At 47.0% G+C, this 22,285-nt stretch overlaps 1 protein-coding gene across 2 annotated transcripts in view; it reads left to right on the top strand.

The window, feature by feature from the left end:
• Nucleotides 1-10,903: 10,903 nt before the first annotated feature.
• Stpg1 (sperm tail PG-rich repeat containing 1) overlaps nt 10,904-22,285 on the top strand; it is a 30,074-nt gene continuing 18,692 nt past the window's right edge. The window contains exons 1-3 of one of the 2 annotated variants that reach the window (XM_038333999.1): nt 10,904-10,988; nt 12,810-12,928; nt 19,496-19,597. In XM_038333999.1, coding sequence (XP_038189927.1) covers nt 10,904-10,988; nt 12,810-12,928; nt 19,496-19,597 — 306 coding nt within the window. Of the gene's footprint in view, nt 10,989-12,809; nt 12,929-19,495; nt 19,598-20,974; nt 21,125-22,285 lie in introns of those variants that run through there. The other variant, XM_038334000.1, reaches the window with a different exon arrangement.

Here is a 22,285-nt window from a genome sequence, read left to right as displayed (position 1 = left end):
CCTCTATCTCCCAGCACGCCTGCAGCTCAGCTGTTCGGGAGGGCTGTCAATCATCCTAGTCCCCCGCTGCTGTTTCCCGGGGGTTCAGCTGTGACCATGAAGCTACGCGTGGAGCTTCTAGCGCGCACGTTTTCCTGCACACGCCATTCGGTTCAGAGCCTAACAGCAACCTCTGGGGGAGATGTTGCGATCACGCAGGTTTTACGAGGAAATTACATTGGGGCTACCTCGGCGACGGCAGGGGGCTCAGGTGAGGGGCCAGTAGAGCAGGGAGGGAGCACTTAAGAGAGGATGAAGCTACCATATTGTATTATGGGAGAGGCTTAAAGACCAGCTGGGCTGGTGCGAGGTTTTTTCTTGAGGCGTGGGTGGCAGGAGCTGTGAGCAGAGAACGCCGGAGACAGTTTATAATAAAAGGCGTATCCCACAAATTTAAAGGAGCCACTGGTGGGTTCAAGGCGGGCCGCGAAGGGGCACTGTGACTGCGGTGAAACTGTGTACGGGGCTCTTGGAAAACTGCACGCTTGCCCTTGCGGAGTTTTGTGATCAACCTTTTCTCGCGCGCTCAGGGCGTGGATGAATACAAACATTCAGGTTTATGCCTTGGGTAGGATTTTCTGAGTGTGCAAAATTCCTAGGCCTTTGGTTCTAAGAATTTCAAGAAGTCGCCAAAACAGCAACAAAAACCCCAGCCTCAGAAACGAACTCCCTAATAGTTCCCTGCCAAGGATCCTGGCATTATCAACCAAAACCCTAAAATTCTGGTAGCTTCTCTGCTGATTTTGAAACGGCTCTCACGATTGGCCAACAGCTTTTCACGTTAGAGAAACAGAGGACACCATTGGTTAGAGTTAGCCGGCCGCCTGCCACCGGCCTCTGGAATGTTAGGCCAGTGGTTGCCATAGCGACTAGGCGGCAACCTCCTGACTAGGTGAGAGCCAGCTCTTGTTGAGGGACCGGTCCTGGAGGTCGTGAGGAGGACTCTGCGCACTCCATGGGACACCCACTGAGACCTCCGGACTCCGGGTGTGTGCCGAATCACTGTACCCAAATTGGGTGGTGCCTCCAGGGCCAGAAGGTGCCACTTGGGGTGGGGGTGGGGTCAGTGTATGCCCCAGTGTACCCATCTGGAAAGTGCGGTTAACTATGTTTTGCCTTCCCCTCGCACCCTGTGAGTGGTGTGGACATCTGACTCTCCCTACTTCCGTCTTTGAGGCGCACCGGCAAACCACCAAGAGCCCAGCTCTAACAGAGCCCCTGCAGTACATTGGGTCTTCCTCAGCAAGTCTCCCTTATTCTGGGCCTCATTTTATCCAGGGTGAGACTGGAATCTTGGGGCTACTACCAGCTGCTACAGTTTCATCTAGGCTTCCCACACACACACTCACCAAGTAAAATACCTAATGGGTCATTTTCCCCAGGCTTTAGAAAGTCTCTTGGGTCTCTTGTGCCTCCCCTTTCCTACGGGAAGAATGTCTTAATTGGAGATCAGTGTAGATTCTCGGCCAGGACCACCCATGAAGAGCTGGATGCTCACCTGGGCAGCATCCTGTTCCTGGTTAGGCTCTACCTGTTCTCTACCAACTGCCCCGGCATTCCATGGAAAACTAGAAAACAAGATTGAAAATGTTACCTTTTGGTGACAGGATAATGTATTTGTTTGACATTTATATAATTTCTTAAAATTTACAAAATTTGATAACTTGCACGAGAAACATAATTTTAAAAAATCTTGCAAATTTTTCTTTTTTATAACAGGTCCAACTATGTAGCACTGATTAGCCTGGAATGCACTCTGGAGGGCTGGCCTCAGACTCAGAGAGTTCCAGCCACCTCTGCCTCCTGAGTGCTGGCATTAAGTTTCTAAACCACAAAACTAGGCTTCCACAATTCTTTTTGTTGTCAGCTTTTAAACTTATTTTTATTTATCTTATGTCTATGGATCTTTTGTCTGCGTATACGTCTGTGCACAATGGACGTGCCTGGTGCCAGAAGGGGCATCTGATCTCCTAGGACTGGAGGTATATATGGTTGTGAGCTCTCCATATAAATGCTTAGAACCGAGCCCAGGTCCTCTGGGGAAAAACAACAACAACAAAACCGGCAGTGCCCTTTAACCCCTGGGCCAAATCTCCAGCATTGCCATTTGGTTTTTGAGATAGGGTCTTGACAGCCCAAGTTGGCCTAGAACTTAAGGTAGACTAGGCTAGCCTTGAACTTCTGATCCTCTTGTCTCTACTTCTTGAGTGCTTGGATTACAATACGTACTACTGCTGATTAACCCGGGGCTTTATGCTTCTTAGGCAATGCTCTACCAAAGGAGCCACATTCCCAGCTTTCTCAAACTGCGACTTCATTAAAGGTAGGGCCGCAACCAGTTCTTCCTAAAACAGCAAGGTCACACTGCGGGGTGGCAAGCGAATACCGATGGCTTTCAGAGACTCTCAAAGGCATTGGTCTGTGGTCAGTATTGATTATTGTTTTGAAATACCTTAATGTTTTAAAGCTGTAGTTTCTTGTGCTCTTATTAAACGTTAAAATCCTAGGTTATTCAAAAAGGCTACAAACTGCAGCTGTGAAGATGCATTCAGCAAGGAGCCCACGGAGGAAGAAAGGCCTAGACAGACCTTTGCTTGCTCAATGCTCCCTTCGTTAGTGTTTAGAGATGGTGTGAGCTCCTTAGGAGGAAAGGGAAATAAATCCCGAGTCTGCTCATGAAAAATTAACGGCTTTGGCGATGAAACTGTGTCCGAGCTATTGACAACTGAAAACAAAAAGAACAAACAGCCCCAGCTGCGTAGACTGGAAAACTCTTTGGCTCTCAGGCAGCAGGTGGCACAATAATGCAGTCCCTGAGGGATGTTCCCTTCGCTCAGTGAGGGAGTCCTTTCCAGACTGCACCACGGGCAGGAGGGGAGTGGAAACAGACTGTGGCTTTCCGAGTTGAAGCACATTCATGATAGTTTTTGGGATGGCCCCCAAAGCCAATGTGTTGAGAGCTTGGTCCCTGGTCTTTGCTGGTATGGGGGCCGAGGGTATGAACCTTTATTTGGTGGCATTGGGGGCTTGCCGAACCTTTAGAAGGTTGTGCCTGGGGGGTGGAAGTTGTGTCACTGGGTGTGTGATCTTGAAGATGCTGGGATCAGGCCCTTTCCTGTTTCTCTTTGCTTCCTGGATGCTGTGCAGGGAAGAGACCCCTTCTACTATGCTGTGCTCCTGATGTCATGTACAGAGCTGCCATAGGCCCTGAGCAGCAGGATCAGTGACTAGAGACTGAAACCCTTGAAACTGTGAGCCAACACAAGTCTTTGGTATTTCGTTCCAGTGATCGAAGGCCACCAAACATAAGGACATGGAGGTCAGAATTTAGGACAGCCAAAGAACCCAGAACATGATCAAAAATACCAGAGGAGAGAGTTGTATAGATAAATGTTGGTAACCTGAAGAGATGTCTTTGAGTATTGGCTGAAGAATGACCTGCCCAAGCTTGAGAAGACTCCACCAAGGAAGCAGGAGGCAGGACATCTCCCGGGGTCACATAACTGGCTATATTTCGTGTTCCATAAGCCAGAATGGCGGGACATTGCTAGATACGGAATGGGTAGACTCTACGGAAGTGCCATGCCTAGTGACTGGGGTGTGGCTCAGTTGGTAGAGTACTTGCCTAGCAGGCATGAAGCCCTGAAGTTGAGTCCCAGCACCACATACAGGGGGCATGGATGGTGGTGCCTGCCTGCAGCCCATCAGTCAGGAGGGAGTGGCAGGAGAATCAGAAGTTCAGGGTCAACCTTAGCTGCAGAGTGAGGTTACCAGCCCGAGCTACAAGAGATCCTGTTAAAAGAAAAAAAAAGTATCATGTCTTACTAGTGAAGATAAACTTCTTCCAGAAAGAAAGCTGTTCTGAACCTTTCAAAATTTGAAAGGTCCAATGAATCTGAAAATTACTGAAAATGAGTCAGGGGGCTGGAGAGATGGCTCAGCAGTTAAGAGCACTGGCTGCTCTTCCAGAGGCCCTGAATTCAATTCCCGGAAATCACTTGGGTGGCTCACCACCATCTATAATAGGATCTGATGCCCTCTTCTGGTATGCAGGTGTACATACAGACCACTCATACATAAAATATAAATAAAATTTTAAAAATGAGCCAGGAAAATATGTAAATGTGCAAGAATGGAACTTTCATACTATCTGAACCCAGTACAAAGATCAAGGAAAATGTGACCCCAGTGCCAGCGATGACAAACATGACAGAACCAGCAGAAAAGGTCCTCAGGGCAGCCGTCACAAACTGGCAGAATCCTGCAGGAGCTGAAGGAGGCTGAACAGGGAGGTCTTTCTAAAAGCAGAAAGAAAGAAAAAGATGCTGCCTAGGGGGACAGGAGCAGGTTAGTTTTCTCCACCGATTAAGAATTAAACGGCAGTAGAGAAATGTTACCCAGAATCTTGGGGAGCCTCATATGGCACTGGAGAAGTCGGCATCCTTTCTTCGGGGTCTCGGTTTCATTAATAAAAGAATTTAAGAATGAACACAAACAGAAGCGCGAGGACAAAGAACTGACTCAAACTGAACTCAGAACAGTGTATTAGAGGTTGAAAGGAGAAGCCCAGGGCGGGTGAGCTAAGCCTTACAGTTGCCTGGAAGGGAGGAGCAGGATGAAGAAGAGAAGCTGGAATGGAGTTCAATGACATGGCAGGGACAGGATCTTTAGAAAATGATTAAGGACACTCAAAGCATTAGGGAGTTTAAAAGCATACTTGAGCTCTGGCCAGCATCTGAAAGGAACAGAAGAAATCGTTATACCTGGGTGGACAGAGCCAGCAGAACACCATGGCAGCTGGTAAGGACTGCACTATGGGGGAAAAGTACACTACCTTAAGGTAAACCCCCCTTCCCATGGGTGTTCCCAGACCTGTCCCAATTGACTAACGCTCAAGGGAGGAGACCTGTGTCCACCAGGAGGTAGATTCCTCCTATACAGCTCCCACAGGTTGTCCACAAACTGTGAATCCCTGCTCTGGGGAAGTGAGAACACAAAGATCCTTGAGGCTCCCAAGCCAACAAGGCAAATCAGTCAGCTCCAGATTCAGCATGAGACTTTGTCTCAGAAGATAAAGTGAGCAACTGAGGAAGACGTTCGATGTGGATCTTCACATTCATTCCTGCCTACACATGAGCACACACAGGCTGTAAGGTAGTGTCTAGAAATGGAAAAAAAAATACAATTAGAATGAAAACAGTTGGTGAGAGTCACAGATAAGACTAGATCAGAGAGTCTGAAGGCAGAACAATTCAGGTTGTCTGAACAGAGTACAGAGATTAAACAAGGCTGAACTTCAAAGACAAACACACTCTCAACCACCATAGGGAAACACCAAGTGGTTTAACGCACATATAACTGTCACCTTGGAAAGGAGAGAGCAGAAGGAACTATTTGAAGAAGGAATGCAAAGTGTTTTTAGAATCTGTTGGAAACTATAAACCTGCTGATTCGGGAAATGAAGCGAATCCCAAACATTAAAAACCCTGAAGAAAATCATGTCAAGGCTGTTGTAATTTAAAAAGCAACATGAGAGAGGAAGATGCCATGCGACAGAGCTCATGTGAAGGTTTTTTATTAGGGGAAAGGGAACATAAAAGGGGGGAGGAAAAGGGGGAGACTGGCCTCTGGGGATGGATCAGCAGAAGAGGAGAGAGGCGGTGTGTGTTTGGGAGACAGACAGGCAGAGAAGGAGAGAGAGGAGAGAGAGAGAGACAGACAGACAGAGAGGGGGGAACAGACAGAAGAGAGAGGTGGGAGGTGGTCAGAGCCCTTTTAAAAGGAACACAGTGGATGTGCACAGCAGGTGCTCTTAGTGGCTGCAGCTGAGGATGAATCCTGACAGAACCCTATAAAGGGGGATTGCTCCTTTGTTTCTGGCCACCCAGACCCAATTAATCACACAGAAACTATATTAATTACAACACTGTTTGGCCAATAGCTTATATTTCTTATTAACTAACTCTTAAATCTTAAATTAACCCATTTCTGTTATTTATATTTTACCACGAGACATGTGGTTTGTTACCTCTTGCTTCTTGGGCAGCTACATGGCATCTACCTCCTTAGGCAGTTATGTGACGTCTCCTTCACTCTGCCTACTCTCTCTCTCTCTCTATGTGTATATATATATATATATATATATATATACACACATACATACATACATATATATATATATATATATATCTGTTTGTATTTCTCGCTTGGCTTTACTCTGTGCCATTGTCCCAAACAGTTTTATTCATCAACCAATAAAAACAACATATATACAGAAGGGCATCCCATATCATCTCCCCCTTTCTGTCTAATTAAAAAGGAAAGTTTTAACTTAAACATAGTAAAATTACATATTAAAATAGTTATCAAGCAAGAATACACTTGTAATATTTAGTCTAAAGCCAGGCGGTGGTGGCACATGTCTTTAATCCCAGCACTTGGGAGGCAGAGGCAGGCAGATCTAGTTCCAGGATAGGCTCCAAAGCTACAGAGAAACTTTGTCTTGAGAAACAAAAAAAAAAAAGAAAGAAAAAAACCCACAATATTTAGTCTATTTGTATCTGGAAAGTTTCATATCTAATTTATCTTTTACCATAACTAAGGGAAACTGTCTTCAACTCCATCAAAGACTCCAGAGGGATATAATGTTACCTAAGTAAACAGGAAGTGCATTGTAAGCAATTTCCAAAACTCTAGAATTGACAGAAACATCTTGCTGCTAGGACAGTCTCCCAAAGTTCTTCTGTAATGTTGGGGCATCCATCTTCAGCCTACAGGACCATAGGATCTGGCAGACCTTTCCATGAAGTAGGAAATTTGAAAGGTTTTTCACCTATATTGGCAGTTTGTCAGTCACTTTCTTCTGATTTCTGCAGAATGTCTTGCAGATTCTTTCATGAAGTAGGAACCCTGAAGGACTGTCTCACCTTCTTTAGGTAAGTTCAGCAGTCATTTCTCTGTGGGTTCTGTATGTTCAGTTTGTACAGCATACCATCAGACAGTTCAGTTCTTACCCAAATGGCTAGCCTTGTCTCATTGAAGGCAAATTCCATAGCAAGTTTCTTCAATGCCTATCAACCTCTCTGAAGTAATTGGTGCTGCCAGAAGCAGACTATTAAGAAAAGTCTAAGTTCTTAAAACATTTTAAATGTCATATTCTGTAAGTCTTTGAAGGGTTTGAAGAAGACCTATCCATCTGAAATCTATCTCTGTACATCTAGAAAACTTAACTACACGACTACAATGCTTATTACATATGACTATCAATCTGTATTTCTTAATTATACATTACATTTTTTTTTTTTTTGGTTTTTCGAGACAGGGTTTCTCTGTAGTTTTGGAGCCTGTCCTGGAACTAGCTCTTGTAGACCAGGCTGGCCTCGAACTCACAGAGATCCGCCTGCCTCTGCCTCCCGAGTGCTGGGATTAAAGGCGTGCGCCACCGCCGCCCGGCTATACATTACATTTTTAAATGAGCCTCACAAACACAATACCTTAAACAAAAGCAGAAATACATATACACAGTGTACCAAATCTACCTTAAATTTGTATCAATAGACCAAAATCCATACCAATGTATTCATCTCTATATCATATCTCCCATATTTATTTATTTATTTTAGAAATTGACTGTGACCATTAATCAAGTCCCTCTAAATGAAAACAAGCATTTATAAACAATCATTTTGGGAATTTGGGTATAGCTTTCTTCAAACTGCTTCTTGCTGTTTGTTGGATGAAGTATTTTTAGGGTTCATGGAGACTTTTGGGGGATTTTGTTCCATCAAACCACATTAGCCTAGAAGGAATCCACAGGTTCTCATCTTCCGTGGAAACAAAAGCATAGCTTCTTTTCCAAAGTAACATATCCTTAGACTCAAATTTTAAAGCCAATAGACCTTTAAAATAAATATATGTTGGTTTAGCTTAGCAGCCCTCAGAATCAAATGTCTCTCTGTAGTCAAAAAATTCTAAGAAAGCACAATAATATTCATAATCCAGACTCTCTGTGTATTTTCCATCTTTATGTGGCTCATTTTTTTACCCTATTTTTAATATTTATCTTATCTTTACTTCTTTAATCTATGACTGTCTATCTTTTTATAACTGTCTATACTTTTTTCTCTCTCTCTCTGGGCATGGTCTCATGTACTATAAATGCAGACGAAAAGCCTGTGTGGGCCTCTTGGCTGCAAGGACTTCTCACAGCAGAATCCCATGGTCAGGCCAGTAGAGATGCCAGAATACTAACAAAGACATCATCAAAATCAAATGGGTGAGCGATAGAGGTGCTGTGGGATAATGCTCTTGCACACTGTAAAGATTTGCCATTTATTTTGGTTATATTGGTTTACTAAAATGCCAATTCACCAATAGCCAGGCAGGAAGTATAAGAAATGGACAGAACATGAAAATTACCAGGGATAAAGAGAGGCATTTCAAAAGTCCACATAAATCATAGGTGTGCAGGTAGCCGTTAGCAGTGCCTCTACATACGTGGGATACAAGTGAGGACATTAAACATGCAGAGGAGTTGGCAGTGGTGTGGCCCAGGGCCCATCAGCATGTCCCTCAGTCCTGACAGAATGAACGAGAAATCGGGGCACGGAAAGCTTGAGCATTGCTGCCGAGCTTTTGATCGGACTGACGACATTTGTGCAAAGTGCCGTCCAGCAGTCCAGGAAAAGGGCGGAGTGAGCAGGAAGTGTCCGGTTCCTTAGAGATTAAAAATGGACCGCTGCATTTCAAAAAGAAACTGAAAAGAAAATAAAGATGCAAGATATTAAAATACTAGAGATGCCACCAAGACTGCACGCTAAGAGAGTAAATCTTGTCACTTTACTACATGGCAAGAGAGAGCCCAGTTTGGTGGCCCAGACTTTCTTCTAAAAGTTAAAAAAACGGAGCATGTGACACCCAGAGAAAGAACGGACATGGAAAAACTGTTTGCTTCTGAAAAGATGGTTGGTCATGCTTGCCAGCAAAAGTCTATAAAATGTAAATCACCAGTAAGGGCAATAAAGGAGGGACATTTCCATGGATATTAAAAGGACAATTCAGCCAGGTATGGGAGTACACACCTCTAAACCCAGCACTTGGGCACTGGCGGGCTAGTTTACATAGCAAAGGGACAGAGTGTGACCCTGTCTCAACCAACAAGGACCATCAAAGACCATTACCAACAACTTTATGGTAATGAACCTCCTGAAGAGGAAATGGGAGAATTTCTTTTAAATGTGCTTATTTCCAAAGCTCCCTCAAGGAGAAACAAACTATTCAGATGGCGGTGGCGCACGCCTTTTGTCCCAGCACTCAGGAGGCAGAGGCAGGTGGATCTCTGAGCTCAAGACCAGCCTGGTCTACAGAGCTGACTACTCAGAGAAACCTTGTCTCAAAAAAACCCAAACCAACCAACCAACCAAAAACAAAACAAGAAACAGACAGCATGTAGAGCTGTGGGCTTTGCCGTTGAAACCCACCCTCAAGGAAACATCAGGTCTTGACTCCATTTGTGAATGGAAAGAAGAAATAATATCAATCCAAGCAAACTTTTGAGGAAGAAATAATGCCAACACCAGGAGAGAAAAAGAGAAATAGGATGCCAGTATGGCAGGTGAAGGTGCCTGCTGCCAAGCCTGAGGACGACCTGAGCTCAGTCCCGAGGAACCGTATGACCTCAATTCAATCCCGGGGAACCGTATGGGGAAAGGAGAGAACGGACTCCCTCCAATTGTCCTTTGACCTCCACATGTGCTTGCACGGACACACAATAAATGTAATGTTCAAAAAACAAGAAGAGGGGCTGGAGAGATGGTTCAGAGGTTAAGAGCACTGCCTGCTCTTCCAGAGGTTCTGAGTTCAATTCCCAGCAATGACATGGTGGCTCACAAACATCTCTAATGAGATCTGGCGCCCTCTTCTGGCGTGCAACTTACATAAAGGCAAAACACTGTGTACATAATTAATAAATCTTAAAAAGAAACACTTTTAAATTCATTTTGTGAAGCAAAAGTCAAAGACATTTTAAAAATAGAAGAAAACTGCCTTGAATAGTCACGCACAGGGGTGAGGAAGCCTACATCACACTGAATTTCTTGATGCAATGCCAATCAAGACCTAGGAAGAACTTTTTAAAATGAGTAACCCTTTTAGTTGTGTGTGTGTGTTTACACATGTAAAGTGCAGGCGCCTGTGGAGGTCAGAGAAGGGCGTCTGATTCCCTGAAGCTGGAGTTCCAGGCTGTTTGACTTGCTCTGTGTTTGGGTTGTTGGGCTGCCTTGCAAAGGTTCTGCCATTGAGCTGACTTGCCAGCCCCAGGAAAACTGTGCTGGTAGCAATTGATCTGCTGAGGGTAGCATTTGTGTGGCGCTGTAGAAAAGCAGCTATTGTGACAGGAAGCTTGGGAGCTGGCAGGTGCCAGCTCCAGATGGAAATGACTTCAGAAGCACACGGGAACTTTTCGGATTCCGGATAACCTTAACGTCTTGATTGTGGCGGTCTGCAGCACAGCTGCGCACACTCTCAGAGCCTAGGCTCTTACCTTTACCACTGAAGAACCTGATCGCATGTAAATATATCTCGGCCAAGCTAGGTTAATAATGAAAATCATATGGAAAGCCTCCGTGGCTGTATGCAGCGGCGAGGGTGAACTCATGTGGCCTCCTAATTCCGTCAGTACAGTGTACTTGGAACCTGGGGCGCCAGAGCAGTTGGTCGATGTCAGCTTCTGCCCCGCAAGATCTCTCAACCTAGGCCACCATTAGTACAGAGCTGGCACCGTGTGAGACGGCCCCTGAACATGCTGTATTTTCTTTCAGGTGTATAGGAGAATGCAAGCCTGAGGTCCCCCTCAAACAGACGGAACATGCCCCAGAGCTTCGCCAAAGCGGACAACATGAAATATGAAGACTCTGGCAAACCCAACAAGCACAACTACAAACTACAGAAAGGTCTGGTGATTTAAATCTCAGCACGCCTGCTGTAGTAGGGAAGAGCACATTGGGCAGATTAGTGAACTCTGGTGTTATCCACAAGGCCATCCTTCGAGAGTGTATCAGACAGATTGCCTTTGACCCTGCCGACCCTAGAGTGTAGATGGGGAGAAACTGTAAGGAAGGGTAAATGGGAAGGTGGCTGTCCCTTCAGTAACGAAAAGATACACGCTATTTCTATATGTTCAGTCAGAGTCGTGTTCTTGGGTTGTTAATGGGTAGCAGGTCTTGCTTGCTTTATTTCTGACAACTGAATTCTTACTGCAAGTCCTCATCCTTTTTACTTCTTTTTCTGGGTTTATAGCTGAACTATGTTTCCTGTGGGCAGCATGTAGCTGGATCTTTCTTTCTTGTCCAGTCTGACAATTCCTGTCTTTGAACTGGAATGTCTAGACCACTTAATGTTTAATGTGGTTATAAATGTGTAAGTCTGTTGGTTTGTGATTTGCTTTCTGTCATATTTGCTCGTTCTTTATTTGTTCACTCTTTCGTATTGAATATTTTAATTTTAAAACATTTATTTTATTTTGTGTGTTTGGGTCTGCATACCATGTGCATGTAGTCCTTAAAGAGGCCAGAAGGGGGTGCTGGATCCCCTGGAACTTTAGTTACAGATGGTTGTGAGCTGGGTGCTGGGAATTGAACCTGGGTCCTCTGGAAGAGAAGGCTACGCTCCCAACCCCAGAGCCATCTCTTCAGTCTCTATTTTAATTTTTAAAAAGTATATTTATTTATTTTGTTTGCACATGCCAGGGAGCACATGTGGAGGGGACAGAACAACTTTTAGGCGTTGGTGCTCTCCCTCCCCCACGTGGTTCTTGAGGATTGAACTCAGGCAGTCAGGCAGTGAGCCCTTGCCCACTGAGCCATTCTCTGACCCTGTATTGAACTTTTGTTTTTAATTCAAAGAGGACAATCTTACTGGAGAAAGAAAGACCCTAGAGCAGATAAGCTGTGAATCTCAGAAGCTTCCAGGAGGAGGAGAACAGAGACGTAGAAAACGCCATGGAGTTCAGCCGCATGTCATCAGGCAGCCAAAAGGCGTGTGTGTGTGCATGCACGCACATTTGTGTGTATGTGTACATGTGTGTACATGTGTATGTCTGTGCATTTGTGTGTGCATGTATGTGTGTGTTGTAGAGAAAGAGTAAGAAAGTCTAATAGACTACCAATATAAGTATACATTTGTTCTGGCCAGAATCCGAGAGACAGAGAGAGAGAGAGAGAAACAGAGACAGAGACAGAGACAGACAGAGACAGACACACAGAGAGAGACAGAGACAGAGACAGAGACAGAGACAGAGAGGGAGACAGAGAAAGGAAAAGTTGTATCCTTCTGAGTCACAGAAGTGGGCGGACCCTGAACCTCAGCCCCTAGTAAAGATGGCCTATAGTGATTTCTCTTTCGTTAGCTCACTAGGATAACTATTTGTTTGGTTGTTTACTTATTTTTTGAGGCAGTGTCTTGTCTCATATATTCCAGGCTGGCCTTGAACTCAATATGTAGTCAAGGGGTGACCTTGCATTTCCAATTCTAACACCAGCTCCTGAGTGTTCCAAGTACAGGTGTGTGCCACCACACCTGGTCCTGTGTGGTTCTGTGTGGTCCTGTGTGGTGCTGACGATGGAACCCGGGGCTTTGTGCATGCTAGGGAAATACTCTGCCCACGGAGCTACATCCCCAGCCTAGGATGAATCCTTAGAGTGTTTTCCTAGCGGTTGCACTGAGCAAACACTGGTGGCGTGCGCTCATGGCTGTCTTTTGTTGTGGTTGTTTAGGTTTTACCGCTGCGTACCCAACTCAATCTTCCATTCCTTATAAATACAGAACAGCAATAATCCTAGAATCAGAAAGAAAGGGATTTAACAGCCAAGCCAGAAGATTCTACAACAAAAAGGTAAATGACATTGCCTTCAAAAGTCTTTGAATTTTAGCTTTTGTGTTTCCTCTATGAACAGCAGGGGGCAGTATCACCCAATGATGTGTCAGTATGGTAAGAACCAGCCTGAAATTGATGGATCTACTTATTTGCTGTGTTGGGGATCCACCCCAGAACTTTGCATATACTATATGTTTGGAAAACATAATCAGGGGTCTTGCTTCTGGCTTTGAATTCAAGGTCCTCCTTCCTTGGCCATTTGTGTGTTTGAATTGAAGGCCTGTGCACTCATACCCTGTAGCCAAAATTATCTTTAATTTAAAAGAAATAAAAACACAAGATCTTCCAAATCCTATGTGTATGTAGTAGAAGATAAAAACCAGCCTACTCTGATCTATCAGAGGGAATTGCATCGTCCCCCAGATGACCATGGGTAAAAAAGTTTCTGATACATTTATTGTTGTGTTTGTGATGAGCTTCCCCATTAAAATTTCCTTAAACAACAACAAAAATAAAATAAAATTCCTTAAACAATGTCTTATTATTACTATGGGGGCTGGTAAGGTGGCATGGCAGGTAAAAATGCCTGCCACCAAGCCTTGAGTCCTGGAATGCCCATGGTGGAAAGTAGCCAGTTCTTTTAAAAGTTGTCCTCTGATATCCATGTGTACGCCATGGTATGTGCACACACACAAGTAGATAAATAAATGCAATTTAAAAACAATGCTCTGTCTGGCCCTCTCTATCCGTCCCTTCTTTTCTAGATCTCCACATCTGGGAAGTTCTGGTTGCTTCCTGGCCAGCCTTTATTTAACTTGTTCCTGGGACTTGACCTTCTCCTTTCTCACCAGCAGGGGGCTGTAGCAACTCCCAGGCATCGGGGAGAGTCTCCACCACTTCACATCCCGGTCTTTTAGTAGGACCCTTTGCAGCAGTGGCCATCCCAGTTACCTTCTGCTGCCTTCTGCAGGCGGCTGGGCTCTCATCCTTCCACTTTGCCTAGATGACAGAGAAAGGGTGGGAGGACCCCTGTTCTGAACACAGGTGAGGTATGCCATCAAGCACCCCCTCCCCGCTCTTCACCCCAAGCCCAGCTCTTCCTTTTAGCTGGTTGGTATGCGGAACTAGAGAGTGGATCAAGTTCCTTTAACCTCCCATTACCTCGGGATCTATGAAGCCCGCAATAAATAATAGAGCAAACACATTTTAGAGCCACTGGTAGCTTTCCTCAGGATGGTAAATACTTGCTCAGGCATCTTTCTCTCTCTCTCTCTCTCTCTCTCTCTCTCTCTCTCTCGCGCATCTCTCCTCTCCCTACCTCCCTCCCTCTCCTTCATGCCTTTCTGTTCTTTCTTTTCTTTCTTTCTTTCTGTTCTGTACTTTCCTTTCTTCTCTTTCTTTTTCCTGTTCTTTCTTTCTTTCTTTCTTCTTTCCTAGTTTCTCTGTATTATAGCTGTCAGCCTCTTCCCCAGGGCTGTGTGGGTTCCCACTGGCCACCTTTAGTGAGAGTGTGTTAGTTGTCCATGCCCAGGGTGTCCACAGCTCAGGTCTCACTAAAAAGAACAGTAGCTGCCACTGACCAATCCCTAAAATGTGTTAAAGCATTTTTAGGTCATATCACCGCTCCCCAGAACAATGCTAAAAGGAAGGGTTTGGTGTCTTCCTTGAACATAAGAGGAAACCGAGGCTTAGGGAGGTTAAGTGACCCACCCTCGGTCACACAACCCAGGGTTTGCCACATAAGAGACTCTAAGTAAATATTTGCTGAATCAATGTTGAAAGAATTAGACCTCAACCCAGGCGCTGCTCACGCCAAAGCCTCTCACTCTTTCCACACCAGGCCACGCCCGCCTTTGTGGCCTTTGAGGCTGTAAATTTGGCTGATGAAAGTCAGCATGCTTCTGGACCGGCCTTGGCAAAACCGAAGGATCTCCAGGGACGCGAATAAAGGCTTCTTGTCGGGGCTCCGTCCCACATGGCAAGCTCTGAAGGCTCTGATTCCAGAGCTCAAGGTGCCCTGTGAAATCCTGTCACGTTTCCTGCCCAGGGAGCCGGCGTGGCCGCACAGATACTAGCGGAAACCACTAAAAAGTTTGGTTTCAAATTTTCCAGGGTGGTTGTATCCATTTGATGAGAAAACTTTCGTCTGAACCTTTGAAAGCTTTTTTTTTTTCTTTGCAAAAGCATGGTGTCTCTATGGACCCAACCCCTTGTGTTCTCTGTCCCTAGCTGGGAGCCTTGAGATCAGCCACTTGTCCTTTTTGGGCTTCGGTTTCCTCATCTGCAGCATAAAAGTTGGGATTGTGTAATTCCTGGGGAGTTATACAATTCCCCATGTCCTAAACACAGAGACTCCACTCCTTCCGTGCCCTCTGCCGGTCATCCTCATTTCTCCCGGCGGAAACGAGCGTGGCGAAGTAATGCGCTTGCGCGGCATCACCCAGTAATTTAGTGAGACAAAGCAAGTTAACAAGAGATTTGAAACCTCCTCTGCCTCACCGCCCTTCTTAAGACAGGAGGCACACACGCCCTGTGCTGAGCCCACACCCGGTCATCTGCTCACCTGGGAGCTGTGACCCACTTAGCCCAGCTTTTCCCTGGTGTCCTCAGAAGCAGGCGCTCACTTTTGCCGCCACCTCTGAGCCTCAGGGCCAGTTTACCTTCCTCGTAGGAATCCCTCCGCAGGGGTGCCAGAGAGAAGGCGGGGTGTGGGGGCGGGAGTCAAGGTATCCCCCGGCAAACTTACAGATCAGAGTTCACACTCTGGAATCCATGCAGAAGGAGGACAGAACTGACTCCCTCGTTTGTCCTCTGGACTCTGCTCTCATGCGGTGGCACATGTGTGCCCTTGCACGCGCATTTTTTTTTTTTTTTTGAGTAAAGGAATCTCAACACTGGTGTGAGAGTCCTGCACAGACTTGTGACTAAACTGGCCATTTGGATTGCTAGGAATAAACATCATGATTATTTATTTACAAATGTGTGGCTAACTTTACATTCCTGAGGAGACCTGCCGCTAGGTGACAGAGCCTTGTCCTTCAGCCTGTGGCATATTTTCTTCCCTGTCTCCCGTCTTCTGCTCCATCTCACCCAGTTTCCCAAGCCATGGAGCTGTAAGGCCCCATATGTTCCTCTGCATCTGTTTCCTCCTCTTAAAAAATTAGAACGCTACACTAGATTAGCTTTTCCTGGGAGTGGCGATTGCATGTTACCAAACCTGCCGCCTTCCATCGGAATGAGCGCATGCTGGGGGGACAGGGACACTGTGTCTTCTAAGTGGGCATCGTTTAAGGTGCATAATCAGGGGCTGGAGAGATGGCTCAGTGGTTTAGAGTATTTGTTGCCCTTGTAGAAGACCTGAATTTGATTCCCAGGACCCATAAATAAAATACACAAGGAAATTGACTGTGCTGGCCCATGCCCTGCAATTCTAGCACTTGGGAGGCTAAGGCAGGAGAATCAGCAGTTCAAGATCATCCTGACTGTATAGTGAGTTGAAGTCTAGCCTGACATAGAGAAAAACACCTCCAAAAAAAAAAAAAATAGTTAGCTAGTTAGCTAACTCGGGTAGTTCTGTACAGGGTCTGACATGAGATCTATTGTCCCAAACAGTCAGGGGCCAGAATTGAAATTATGATGAAATTATGCGAGGTTATGTTTATGGATGAACTCGACAGAATTTATGGAAATTTTGTGGAAACCGCAGTGTAGTGTGCCATGCCTGACTGTAGGCTCTGCAGTAGGACCTCCTCCCCCTACAAGCCTGGGAAGATTCCCTGGCCCAGGAGCTGAATGCTCACCCCTTCATGACCCTCCCAAGGTCACATGGGTAGGGACCATCTCCCACTCCTGCTTGTAGAGGCTGCCAGTCCAACCAGAGCTCCAAGTGCTTTTCAGCCAGTGTCCCCCAAGCTGTGTGTCGGGTGAGAGGAGGGGACCACATCCGCCAAGCGTCGCTTGCTCAGTCCCATGCCCATGAGGTGGTCCTGGCTCTCAGGTGGCCATGGTAGGCAACTGCTTCTATTCTGATCATTTGGAAGTGTCTCATCTAGGAGACCAAGGGGGTAGCTGAGTCTACACCTAGCTTTATCCTGCCCACCCTGAGAGCCCTGCCCCACAGCCAGCAGCCTCTCATAGGCTCTCTGCACCTGTGGAGGTCCTCTGGCTGTTACGCAATCCAGCTTTTCCCTCCATTGTAGCCTCAGGAGATTTCTCCAGTGTAAGAAACTCCTAGAGTGACCAATTTCAATGACCACTGTCAGGATTTTAATGGCTCCCTTCACAAGCCAGCTCCAACATGCTTCAGCCTAAGAGATTCTCTTTGGACCATCCATAAAGAGTAAATTTCATCCCCACAGGCTAAAGAGAGACAGCCCTATTCCCATTTGCCTTGGACTCTAGCCATTTTGCAGTCTGACCCAGGTGATGGATGTCCAGTAGAGTTGTCAGATTTAGCAAAGAAAAACACAGATGCTTGGATACACTAGAATTGCAGATAGGTAATTATTTTAGCATAAGTATGTCCCAAATACTTCATGGGCTATACTTAAACAAAAACAGCTATTTGCTGTTTGTGGTTCTAATTTAACTGGGTAGGCTGAGTCAGAGCAGTGGGCGTGTGTAGATGGACTAGGAGCTAGAGGTATGTCTTCCCTGCCCACTGTTCATACCTGTAAGAGGCACATAGCAGGGGCTGGAGAGCCGGCTTAGCACCCACCCAGCAGCTCAGCTGTCTGTAACTCCAGTTCTAGGGGACCCAATGCCCTTTCCTGGCCTCCATGGGCACCAGGCACATACGTCCATGCAGGCAAGATACTCATACACAGGATCATCATAGTTAGTCACATGTCACACCGTTGTTCCTGCTGCAGCTTTCCCTGGTGACACTGGGATCCCAGACCTTGAGGCCTGGTGAGGTTAAAGTTACTGAAAATCATGAAGCTGAGCAGCACAGAGGACAGACTTCCCGATCCACGACCCTGGGGCAGGACTTTTCTCTTATCCCCTACAGTCTCATCCGAGAGGCAGTTGGTGTCCGTGGTCAGGAGACTCGCCGGACTGCCCAGGTTCAATTCCGACTCCGACCTTTGCTGGTTGGGCAGCATTAGGTCATCTCTCTTTGACCCCATCTTCTCTGTTTTCCAGTGAAGACTCAGTGAGCCGCCATTGTGAAGTCTCAGTGTGCTGCCGGACACAGTGGGCCAACAGCACGGGGGACCCTGACTCCTCTCTCTGTGGTCCTTCCCTTCTGCGTCTTCAGTGTCCATGCTTCCGACTCTTGGCCAGAAGTTTATGTCCTCTGTTTGTTCTTCCTCTGCCTGCCCCACACACATGTGCATGTGCGTGTGCACACCTGCGCACACCACGCACACACACACACACACACACACACACACACACACACTAAAATTCAGCCCCAAGATCCTGTTAGCAGTACCCATGCCTCTATTCTTTATAATAAACTTCAATCACTCTGTTCCCTGCTCTCCAGATAGGAAAGTTCTAGAAGGCACTAGTGGTGCTTCAAGCTCTTTGCCTAGATAAGGCAGCAGGCACAGTAGAATTAGGATGTGTCTATGACTGAGTGGAGCTAGCAAACTCTGGAATCTGGGCCCATGGGCTCAAATCTGGGGTTCACTGCATACTGGCTATGGCTCCACATGCCCAGCTTCTGTTTCCTTAGGTGACTTTGGTGACATGACCACCACACACTGTATGCTCAGCATTTGGACTTTGGACAAATTCATCTGCATGTGCCCATTTGTGAAATGGGGACAGTGATCCCTTCCTCATTGGGTGATGGCAAAATGAGATTAGCTTTGCAAAGCTCCCAGCACAGGGCAGGACCCAGGAAGCTGCCCCAACGATGAAGCGTCTCATCTCATGCCACTTGCTTCCCCAGCTCTTGTCAACACTGGTGTCCCATTAGTAACTAGCACCAGACGTGAGCTGGAAGATTCGGAGGCTCAGGCAGCAGCAGCAGCATCAGAACTTGCTCTGAACACGGCATCCGCTGGCTACTCCCTGACACCCCAGTCTCAAGTTGCCCTTGGGCCCCATGGGCTCACCTTATTTTGTCTCCGACTTCAAGATGGCCTCATTTGGAATGAAGGTTGTTTTTGTTTCATTTTGCTTTATAAACAGAAACACTCCCCAATTTCCCTCCTCAGAGGCCTCAGGAGGAAGCTGAGTCAGGTGGGTGTGGTTGCCATGAGATCGGTCACCCTCCCTTCTTTCCCTCAGGCTTGGCTGGCCAGGGCCACGCAGGCTGACAGGCGCACCAGCACATCTCCCTAATGACACGAAAAACAAAACACGGTCCTTTAGAACTCAGGATGGAGACTTAGGGGAAAGAGCAAGGGCTTTGGGAGAGCTGACCTGGATTAGGATTCCTGCCCCTCCCATTGGTCACTGAGCTAGAGATTGGGTAAGCCAGAGGAATGGTGGAGCAAGGCTGTCACCCCTGCAAACGATGGAGCCTGCCCTGGAGGATTAGAGCAAGGCTTAGCGTTAATGGATGGAAAGCTGGCAGAAAAGCGTGTTGAAGCTGCCGTGCCCAATGACACTGCATTCTGTCCTTTTCAGGACGACTTCCCGGGCCCTGGGTTCTACAATGTCACCCACCAGTCTCCAGTGTTCAACAGTGTCTCTCTTTCCAACAGAGGAACCTGCATGTTTCCCTCCACGGTGAGAGCCCCTGGGTATTAAACGCACAGTGATTCCCTCTGTTCATTGCACGATGACGCGGTGGGCAGCTGGTCCTTTCTCCAAAGTCCCTGTTCTGATTAAGACAGCAACCACGTCCTGTGAATTCACAAAGACAGATCTGAGCCCGTGTCTTTAGGCCATCTGTCTCCACAGATGCACGTGGACAAGGTAGGGAGGGCAGCTAGAACTTGGTTACCGATTACGAGTACGAGGCAGTTTTCTTCCCGAGGCTGTTAGGTCTGCCAGGAAACGGCTCTGTTCTGTCGCGAGAAGACTGCTAACATTTAGTTCATCTAACTGCGTTGTTCAAATCGTTGGGAAATTGGATGGGCCAAAAAAGAAATGAGGAGACAGTTTGAGGGCATGGAGGATAGGAGGTGCTCCTGCCAAAGATGAGGGCCTGAGGTGGATTTCTGGGACCCGTGTGGGAGGAGAGAGCTGACCTCTGACCTCCACACTCACATCATGGCATGGCCTTCACCCCCTAAAGAGAGAGACAGAGAGACAGAGAGACACACAGAGAAAGAGAGAGAGAGAGAGGAAGAGGGAGAGGGGGAGGGGGAGAGAGAGCCTGCACTGGGCCTGAAATACAGGGATCTTCATAGTACCACGTGAGACTTTATCTTTGTTGAGGATTCTTGCAGTCAGATACGTATATGAAGCCCCAGGGAGCCTGAGCAGACTCCGGTGAAAACAGTGTTCTATGTTGGTTTTGGTATGTGTGTGCTGAGGACGGTGCCTGAGGCTGCTACCAGTAAGAAAGCTATGGCCTCAGCCTTAAGGGAGAGAGCCAAACCAGAGCAAGGTTGCCTAAGGTGGAACAGCAAAGGAGAAAGCGGAGCCAGAATCTTCCATCGGTAGGACTCATGTGCCTGCTTGTTCCTTTAAAGGTTGTGACAGTCTCTTGCATGAACATCTATGATGCCTGACACTGGGGCTAATTCTTATTATTCTCACACATAGGGACTGTTTAAGGGTCACCAAATGCAGCCACTTCTTGTTGGGAGTCGGGCTGGCAGTGTGGAATATTTAGGAGCAAACTGACTTAGGAGCGAAGGCTCACGGTTTCTGAGCCCTCAGTAAAGTCACAGGATAGCCAGGCCTTTAGCTCCCTGTCAGGAGAAAGACCCCGAAGCTACTGTCAAAAAAGTGCTGTATCGCCTGCCACAGCATGGGCCACAGAGACCAGAGACCTCATCCTGACTCAGCTGTGCAGCCTGAATGTGACCTCAAGCACGTCACCTTTCTGTGTTCCAGTTGCCTCAGAGACTCCCTGGAGGCCCCGGGCAAAGTGCAGTGAGAAAGACTTTGAAATTGCAGAACAGCGTAAACAGGAGCTAGCACTGCCTCCCTGAGTCACCATTCAGACTGCCCAGAGCACCTGGGTGCTCACTGAGAGCGCCTTTGCCAGACAGCGCACTACCGTTCCTTCTTGGTGCCAAGGAGGGGCTGGATTGGAGACACGGTTAAGGCCCTGCCAGGCTTCACCAGCGTGACTTTCAAATGGTTCGGCTATCCAGAAGGGAAGGCATGGGAAGGTTTGACGTGTAGACTCTAACCAGGCCTTTTACTTCTTCTTCTTCTTTTTTTTTTTAAAAAAAAAAAGACCCATAAAGGAGATGTGGAGTTGCCCTCCCTTTGGAGCAAGGCTTCAACTTTATATTTCTTGTTTTAAAGAAAATGTTTTTAATTATGAGTCTAGGGGTGGGGTGGGGGCAGGGGTAGGATCTATGAGTGCAGGTACCTGCAGAGGCCAGCAGAGGGTGCCAGGCCCCCAGGAACTGGAGTTACAGGCAGGTCTAAGTTGCTTGCTGTGGGTGCTAGGAAATGCATCCAGGTCCTCTGGTGAAAGCCAGAGCTTCTGAGCCACCTCTCCAGCCCCAGCTTTATAGTTTTAAATACTTGTGTTCCTTTGTTCTTGGGAAGCGGACCTTAAGTGGTTTGTGATACCTGACTGTAGGCCTCATGTGGTCTCCAGTTTCTGCCCAAATTAGATGAGGGTCAGAAAGTGTTTGCCCCACTTCTGGGTTCGGAGACTTGAGGAATTCAAGCCTCCCACCTCAGAAGAGAACCACAAGGGTCCATAAGGAGTATAATGGGGCGAGGCTGCCCGGAAATGTCCATGGATCTATAAATTCTACACACTTCCTGATGGCTGTCAGGGTGAAACTCAACCATTTGAGAAGGTCTGTCATCTCTCGGAGTTTAAATGACACAAAGCTCCTCATTAAGGCACTCCAGGTTTTGTTCTAGAATCTTCTACAGCTCTGACCGGGAAGCTAAATGAGACAGGTGGGCGGGCAGTTTGGTGGTCTTTCTGGGTCACACAGTGGCGGGCGGGGTGGTTCTGGAGGGGTCAGTATGAGTCTGGGAGAAGTTGTCAAGGGCCAGTGTGGGGCCTGATTAGAGACCACAGGCCTGGCAGGTAAATGCAGGGTGCAGACTGGAGGCCTAGTGCCGCAGACACTAATATTCTGTGAAGATGCCTCGGGGAACTTGGCACCATTGGGTGTTTTTTTAGAACATTCTCCTCCGCACCCTACCCTGCCCCGCCCCCCAAACATAAAAGCAGCAAGTCTCTGAAGGCCAAAAAGACACCACCAGGGTGTTGGCGTCTTGGGGGCCGTGCCTCCCGACCCATTTCTCTTTTGAATGTCATGTCTGATC

The sequence above is a fragment of the Arvicola amphibius genome, chromosome 6 (genome assembly GCF_903992535.2).
Source record: "Arvicola amphibius chromosome 6, mArvAmp1.2, whole genome shotgun sequence".
Classification (NCBI taxonomy): Eukaryota; Metazoa; Chordata; class Mammalia; order Rodentia; family Cricetidae; genus Arvicola; species Arvicola amphibius.
This window is presented reverse-complemented; position numbering and strand designations above follow the sequence as displayed.